The following is an 8,685-nucleotide window of genomic DNA, read 5'->3' on the forward strand; positions in this document are numbered from 1 at the left end:
AGCTGATTCTCCCAACACACGTCTTCAGAGACGGAGGCCAGATGTCAGCATGACCTGGCACGCTGCGCACAAGGCAGCCAGAACGGGTGAACCGGCAACCGTCCCTGAGCACTCGACACCAGCGTCCGTCTCTGGATGGATCAGGGCATCTCACATCCTCGCCCCTCAGATCAACAGGAGGAGCGACTAACAAAGCCCTCAGCTATCTGGAAGCACATGCTCAGTCTGCCCCCTCCTGTCTGGGCCAACGCAGAGTAATCTGTGTCTCAGCAGAGCAGACAGTTACGATGGACCCTGAAATGATTCCACACAGGGCTTCAGGGAAGCCTTCCTTTGATGATGAAATGGACGTTAGATGCCAAGAAATTAGAAAAGGTAGCACGGGCAAAGGGTAACCTTCAACAAGTCGACCCTTCCCTGCAGTTGAAGGTAAAGGGCTCCATCTAGAGGAGGAGACTGTTGCTACAGTCACTGGTTGTGGTGGCTCACATTGAATCTTGCACCAAATGAAGAAACGTGATTCTGATTCTCTCTGAGATGATATGAAGCTGTGCTTGGAAGTTAATTAATTAATGTTAACTTAAAATGTACTGTTTTATACTCAGTAAATGCATGGGAGCCACAAGACCGCCTCCAGGTCTCCAGGTGGACTGTCCCTGTAACTACTGATTGAAAGGAGCCCTCGTCAAAAGCATCTGATAAATGAATATAATGTAAATAATCTTTCAATTGCTGTGAATACTGTCAGCTAACAATAACAAAACTATCATTTTTCTTTCACATCCTTTTTGCATAAGTCACATTTTGTCCAATTCTTCTAATGCAATTTAGTTCGTGTAATCAGATTCACTTGTGCTTGGACTTATTTATTATATTTAAGTGCCACTTGATCCATCTTCATTCTTTCATATAATGGCATGTTTTATCTTTTTGGTCTGCTAGCACATAGAATACATATATTCAGCAAATAATGAACACTGTTCAATATGTCTTATAAATGCTGTAAAGGCAGAAATGTCCTATAATAAGAATAATTAATCTAATGTATAAAGTGACTCAAGTAATATAAGGATAAAAAAGGGGGGTAGTAGCCTAGTGGGTAACACACTTGCCTATGAACCAGAAGACCCCGGTTCAAATCCCACTTACTACCATCGTGTCCCTGAGCAAGACACTTAAACCTGAGTGTCTCCAGGGGGGACTGTCCCTGTAACGTCTGATAAATGCTGTAAATGTAAATGTATTCTACTTTATTCCAGCGTCTGTATCTGTGACTACGTAACTGTGTTACATGTAACACGTGTATTTATAACCCTGCCTTTAAAGGGGTGACATTGACACGTAGCGCGCCGGGCTCTGCGGGTCAACCGAACGTGACGACCCAGGCGCCCGGACCTCGCCACTCCATAACCGGGAAAACTCTTGTGTCAACCGAAACACCTTCGTGTACATGTTATTTCTGCCATTTTCACCGACCAGGTAAACTCCGAACATCCATGTTTAATGTGGGAAAGCGCGTCTGTTTTGTACGTTGGCGAAGCGGAACCGCATTGGTCAGGACGCACGTCAATCACCGCGACGCGCTGTGAGAGCGAGCGACGTAGGTTGCGCCGAGCGGCGGGTACCTTCAACGCCAGTATGTAGCTGTGCGCTTCCCCGGAGGTGAGTTGTTTTCTCTTTTATAGGACAATTCCTGTGTAATAAATGCGTTGTTTACTCGTTTCTCATATGTCACACGGTTGCGGTAAGTTTGGTGTGCGACCACACCGTGTGCTTGCGAAGTAGGACAAAACTCCGTTTTTCCTCTCTCTGACACATTTTCCATAGTTCATATCCGTCCCTGCTATGCGTGTTTGTAAGGGGGCAAAGGTCATCCAATGTCCTGCAGCTGAACTTCCACAAGTTGGAAGCACCCTGAACTCATTCTGCATTCTCTGCTTCAACTTTCGGTTTCTTCTCAGTGACAGTGTGGTTTTTAAGGCAATTTTTCTTTAGCTGAGGATCTTTGCTGGTTGTGTTCATTTTTGGTTTTATGTTTACCAGCAACCTTTAACTGTCAGTAACAATCATGAAAAATGCGACTGTTTTTTGGTCGCATTACAAAACCGTATTGGGTTACCTTTAAAAAGGAAATTGGGAGTAATAAAGTCTGTGCCACCTGCAGGGTTCGGGCGTTGCGGTGATGCGGCGCGTGGATCCCGTCCCGCAGGCCTTCCAGGCCCCGGTGGACGTTCACGCCAGTGCCGACGGGCAGGTGTACGTGTTCCGAGGCAGGCCGGCTGACTCGGGAGGCTCCTCGGAAGATGACGACTCCACCGCTGTGGAGCTGAGGGTGCGTGGCAGAGAGACCGAGCGGGAGCGTCTCGGAGAGCTGCTGCTGCTGGAGAGGGACGTCGCCCACGGGGACAATCTCAGTAAACTTGCACTTCAGTACGGCTGCAAGGTATCCGAACGGTGACATATTCTGTCCTGGTGGGAGGGTGAGCTGCATCACTAAATAGTTGACAGTATAAATAAGAGGTGATTTTACCATAGTTTGTTAAAATATATATGATAAAATGTGCCTCAGGTTGTCACCTCCCATGACGCTGTCCCATGGACACAAAACTCAATACAAATAAAGACTTACAGTACAGGCCAAAAGTATGGACACACCTTCTCATTCTATGTGTTTTCTTTATTTTCATGACCATTTATTTTGGTAGATTCCCACTGAAGAGAATAAATTAAGTTATGTACTTAACTCCAGGGTGGTAGTAGCCTAGTGGGTAACACACTCGCCTTTGAACCAGAAGACCCAGGTCCAAATCCCACTTACTACCATTGTGTCCCTGAGCAAGACAATTAACCCTGAGTTGCTCCAGGGGGGGACTGTCCCTGTAACTACTGATTGTAAGTCACTCTGGATAAGGGCGTTTCATAAATAATGTAAATGTAAATGTCAAAAAGGTGAAGTTTCTTCAAAATAGCCACCCTTTGCTCTGATTACTGCTTTGCACACTCTTGGCATTCTCTTGAACATTCTCTCGAAGTGTTTAGCACTTCAAGAGGTCGTCACCTGAAATGCTTTTCCAACAGTCTTGAAGGAGTTACCAGAGGTGTTTAGTACTTGTTGGTCCCTTTGCCTTCACTCTGTGGTCCAGCTCACCCCAAACCATCTGGATTGGGTTCAGGTCCGGTGACTGTGGAGGTCAGGTCGCCACTTTTTGTTAAGTACATAACTCCACATGTGTTCATTCATAGTTTTGATACCTTCAGTGAGAATCTACCAATGTAAATGCTCATGAAAATAAAGAAAACCTGTTGAATGAGAAGGTGTGTCCGAACTTTTGGCCTGTACTGTATATGAGATTTTATGTTACGTCCATCAGGTTGTTAAATGAGGGGATTCGTTTTGTTCGTATTAACTGCAGTGTAACACTGGAGGTTGAATAGTAAATGTAGTGGCCCGTGGTACATGGAGAAAATTCACCGGATGAATTGGACCGGGGGTGTTTTGGTCCGATGTCCTTAGGCTGTTTAGATTTACATTCCAACACTGACCCCATGAAATAACTGGACAGGGAAGCTAAAGATATAGATCAGTGGTTGATCTATATCTTGATTTTTAACACTCAACAAGCCTTTTTTTACTCGATTTCCATAAAAGAGGAAGCACCGAGAGCCACAAACCAGATCACCATGACCAGATCTCACTCTAATTGAACCAACCGATTAACAGCTCTGGTGGGGGTGGCCTGCCGAGGTGGCAGCCATATACGGCATTTATGATGCATAATTTTCAACTACAAAAATGTTTATGATACAAGATCACAATACATTTCAGTGATTGTTTTTTTTGTTATTATAATTTCTTATTAATTAATAATAATAATTAATTATTCAAGACTTCTGAATAATTTTTATTTTTGTTTTGAATAGGTAGCTGATATAAAGCGGGTGAACAACTTGATCCAGGAACAAGACATGTATGCACTGAAGTCCATCAAAATCCCTGTTAAGAAGCACAGCCTCCTCACGGAGACCAGCACTGAACTGAAAGAACCTGGCTCGTCACATCAGCTCCAGCCTGAAGAAGACTCATCAGGCCGACGTCAGGCACAGCAGTACAGAGACTTCCTCAAAGAAGTGGACAATGACATCGAGAGGCTCATCCAAAACACAGACTCTCAAGATGGGCCGCGCTCAGTCGACTACAGTGGGCCGAGAGGGCGGGGCCACAGCGGTCAGAGTCTGCGCAGCTACGGCGCTGACTGGGGCATACACTGGTGGAACGCTGTAATAGCTATGCTCCTGATCGGCATCGTCTTGCCCATTTTCTATGTAGTTTATTTCAAAACGCAAGATGCGCGAGGGACTGGCATGGACGACGGCGGATTAAATGGCTCGGTCTCTACCTCAAACAGCTCTACTACAAGCTTAAGCACAGTTAGCAACAGACCAGAGACATAGTTTTATTTGACAATTAAACAATGGCACAAATCTTGGTCTTAAGCCTGAAATATTTTGCCATTACATGCATAGGACTTCAGACATAAAAACAGGTGGTGCTCTGACCTTCGGCACATAAGGCACCATCAGCACTTTTGTATTTATGATGTCAGCACTGCTATTTTTGAGCCAGTGCTCCGGTTCTGATATTTGGGCAACAGTACGGTCCGTTCATCACAAACCTGTCTCCAAACCAGCAGTATTCACTGTTCTGGTGTAATGTAGACCGTGTTAAATGAATTTCATCACCTGTGGCATGTCCCCTCGCCCTCTCGCGGCATCAGCTGTCTTACGTGGAATGACACGTATTCATGTAAGATTTTTAAACTGAAATAAGTGTTATAGGGGTACATGCTGTGCTGTTGTCACATTACGATTAATGCCTAACTCCACCCTGTTTCTCAAGTGAACATGCACCAAACCTGCACTAGGTGATCGGGTTAAGATCCGTTCTTATGTGCTCTTGAAACTGCCCAAGGGACAAATTCAAAACGAGTTACACAAAACGTGATAAAATGTTCCCCGTTTGAGTTAAACTGGTTTTGCACGTTAAAATAGTGTAATTATATAATGGTGAGGTAGGGTTATGTTATGTTTAGATACGTGTATTTCGGTTGTTGAGATCCCCTTCCGCACTGTACCCCATATTCACTTTTTGAAGTGTCTTTCAGGTTGAACAGGAATTCCGATGGGCTGTTCTAGAAACAGGGTTGTATGACTTGGTTGGTATTTTTGATGTGTTATCTAGCAACAAGTGTATTAAAGTTAAAAACTGTTTTTTTTTTTACTGCAAAACATTGTGTGTTATTACATGGAGGAGAGGTTGATACATTCACCATCTAAACCCAAGTTTTCTTGATTATTTCAAGCATGTTACAAAATAAGTTACATCTTGCTGACATCCCCAAGCCATCAGATTTTATGGTCATTCACATCTTACTAAAGTCACATTTATTTATTACAGCTTCATGTGAATTAAGGTTAAAGTTCAGTATTAGTATAATATATGTAATTTCAGTATAAAGTTCAGATTGTAATGAGGCTTCCTGGTGGAGAAGGTTTTACAATAAAAACGTAACATCACTGACATTATTTTTTGTTGGGCTGCTGTGAGAAACACTGTTTTAATGCAAAGCTCTACTGACTATATTATGGATTTGACATTATGTATTAGGTATGTTTATTACTGAAACATTTATCAAAAATATGACTTTGAAAACATGACTTATGCAATAGTCAGAAAGCATAAATGAAACAGACCACTGGCTCCTGTTTGCTCCTGTTGGCCCCTGTCCCATCGAGGGTGCAGGGGCAGTGGTGGCCTAGTGGTTAAGGGAACAGCCCCGTATTCAGAGGGTTGCCGATTCTAATCCCAATCCACCAAGGTACCACTGAGCAAAGCACCGTCCCCACACACTGCTCCCTGGGCGCCTGTCATGGCTGCCAACTGGTCACTTAGGGTGAGTGTTTAAAGAACACAGTTTGGGCCAGCGGTGGCCTAGCGGCTAAGGAAGTGGTTCCGTAATCAGAAGGTTTCCGGTTCGAATCCCGATCCGCCATGGTGCCACTGAGCAGAGCACCGTCCCCACATACTGCTCCCCACTGCTCACCAAGGGTGATGGGTTAAATTTTTTGGGTTTTGTCAGGACTCTCCATGATTATTTACTGATTGCTTAAAGTTCCTGTTTGAACAGTGCAACGTCATAGCTACTATAGGAAACTCTTATCATTAAATGTTTATAGTACCTGTTTGACTGTGTGGGTTGTAAATTCCAGCCTGTCTGGGAGCATTATGGTTTACATCCACTTCTGGGAAGGAATGTACCTTCAACCTCTAGTTTAATGAATCAGCAGTGGTGTATGGGTGTCTGCCCTATACTAATAACAAAAAGTGTTTTCATAGTAATAATATAATATGCCTAATTTAGGCCTGCAGTGGATGGTAGAAAATCTGTCTGTTTCAGACACAAAAATGTCTAGGGGTTCATATCTGTGTTATGAGACTCTAGATTTGGCAGCTGTTTCCAGCATTATTACATTGAAACCAATAGCGACCTATCCCAGAAATGTACCTGTTGAAAATAAATGTTCATATGGATCATATTTAGGCCTTAATGACAAATGACATTAGTGAACAATACCCATACAGACATACAGTATACAGTCAGGCAGGTAATTAAAATAATAATAGCAATACTATTAATATGAAATTCAATCCAATATTGATTGGCCAGCTGAGGAATTTATTGGAAAAACTAATCAAATGCATGGAGACTACATCTCACAACTTTCAGGGTTCCTCGATGGTAAATACCACCATGTGGAGTACATGCTTTCAGTCGTCAGCGCCGGTTTGATTTTTTTAAGAGAACCTGCACAATGCATTTCATGTCACATACTGAGGTCACTGATAAAAAGTACAGTATAGTTGGGTTTATTTATGTATGTCTATGCATAATGTTTTATTTATTTTTATAACATAATGCATTTATTCCTGAAACAGGAAGGATGCAAAGGAGATGCTCTGCAATTTTCTGGTTACCGGTCCGCCTCCTTTCTCGCTAGGCCACCATTGTCCTCACTTGCAAGCTCAATGCAGGTCTCTGTCCATCTATGTTGTGACTAATGCTGAACCGAGATAAAAATGAGGAAATATTTTGTTCTCATTTGTAGGCCAAGTTACACACAGTCCACCCTTTCATTACTACACCCCAAAATAAATATTACCTCACATTACCTTAATGGTCGTAATTGCATGCGATGATGGTTAGTATACTGTATATTACTATAGTAATGCTGTGTCAATTACCCCATTGGGATGTTACCACTATGTGTTCAGACATTAAATATCCCAGTTTTGCAAGTCTTACTCATATGCTGTCATGTAAATTTAGGGACAAGCCAAAAAAAAAACCCCAAACCAGACACAAAGAGAGAGAGGCGAGAGTCTGTGCTGCAGCTGCTGAGGCTCCGCAGGTCTCCTGTGATCTCATAACCTGAGATCTCCCATCTCTCAAGCGCAGCTCACAAAAGCAGGGCCTGCTCTGATCGCGCTCCAGGCCCCAGAGCTCGGGCGCCATTCCAGACCCCAGGCAGACTGGAGGCCCGTCTAGTGCAGCAGAAGCGGTCCAAGCCGGAGGAACACGCCGTCCCCGCTTTGTCTGCTGTTGGTGTGACCGAATTGTTGTCGAGATCGACCACTTTTGAATCCAGGTCTGTTGGGATAGCCAGGACTACCTTAGTTAACCTTAGTCAATAGTTTAGAAGTGTTTACCCCTTTGGAGGACGTACAGCACTACGCAAACAGTTTAGGCTCCAATACTGTTTATCTAAGCAGCAAGTAACAAAAACCCTTCTTCCAATGTACATTTACCTAAACTGTTTATTGCTGACAAGAGACAAATTTCCTATGACTGTCATACCCTGTTGCTACTCTCAGAGTTAATCCAATGTTCCTATCTGCCGATTTTTTACAAACGGGAGGTCATAACTATAATTACAGAGGTGTGAGAGACTCCTGAAATCACCTCTACTTTTATTATGGTAATTCTGGCCCATTCCAGAGTTAGATTAAAAACCTTTAAATATTTTTAAAACGTTCTGAAACATTTCAGTGTTATTATGTGTGCTATAGTGTGACTAGGTGTGTGTGAGAAGGTACGATGGAATAGGGGTGTTTTTTGGGGTTTTTTTTAGGTCTCCTCTGAACAAAGCAGACCCCATCTGCAGCGTCTTCATGAAGAGTTAAGAGATTCACAGCTGACTACAGGCTCTGCGGCTTTAAGGGGTTTGGCGATTGGCAGTAGGCCACTTGGCCACGTAAACACTCCTAATCCTTTTTCCAAGGAGCTTTCAACACTCGTCTCTCTGGCAGATTCACCCCCGACTCACTCACACTCTCACATTCCTCTCACTTTTTTGTTTTGGGTGAAACGTTTTGAAATGTCCACATGGGGTCAGGCTTGTTCTTAGACCAGCATGTCGTGCCACGCTATGTTGCTGTTCATTATTTATTCCATTGGTATGTCTTGCTTTGCTGTTTCTAATACATACAGAAACACTCAGTCTATATACTCTGTCTATGCTTATGGAATATACACACACACACACACACACACACACACACACATGCACATACATGTACATGTATACAAATACATAGGTATTCATATACATACATACATGTATACATAC

The 8,685-nt window shown here is 43.2% G+C and overlaps 1 protein-coding gene across 1 annotated transcript; it reads left to right on the forward strand.

Moving 5' to 3' along the window:
• The first annotated feature begins 1,585 nt into the window (after nt 1-1,585).
• On the forward strand, nt 1,586-5,580 carry lysmd4 (LysM, putative peptidoglycan-binding, domain containing 4). The gene is made up of 3 exons (XM_028958704.1): nt 1,586-1,662; nt 2,165-2,443; nt 3,922-5,580. Exons 2-3 carry the CDS (start codon nt 2,183-2,185, stop codon nt 4,450-4,452), a joined length of 792 nt encoding a protein of 263 aa, XP_028814537.1. The 5' UTR covers nt 1,586-1,662; nt 2,165-2,182; the 3' UTR covers nt 4,453-5,580.
• Nucleotides 5,581-8,685: the final 3,105 nt, after the last annotated feature.

The sequence above is a fragment of the Denticeps clupeoides genome, chromosome 17 (genome assembly GCF_900700375.1).
Source record: "Denticeps clupeoides chromosome 17, fDenClu1.1, whole genome shotgun sequence".
Lineage (NCBI taxonomy): Eukaryota > Metazoa > Chordata > Actinopteri > Clupeiformes > Denticipitidae > Denticeps > Denticeps clupeoides.

Coding starts and splice junctions, on each gene's coding strand:
- lysmd4 (XM_028958704.1), top strand. CDS start 2,183: ATGCGGCGCGTGGATCCCGTCCCGCAGGCCTTCCAGGCCCCGGTGGAC. Junction 2,444..3,921: donor CACTTCAGTACGGCTGCAAG/GTATCCGAACGG, acceptor TGTTTTGAATAG/GTAGCTGATATAAAGCGGGT.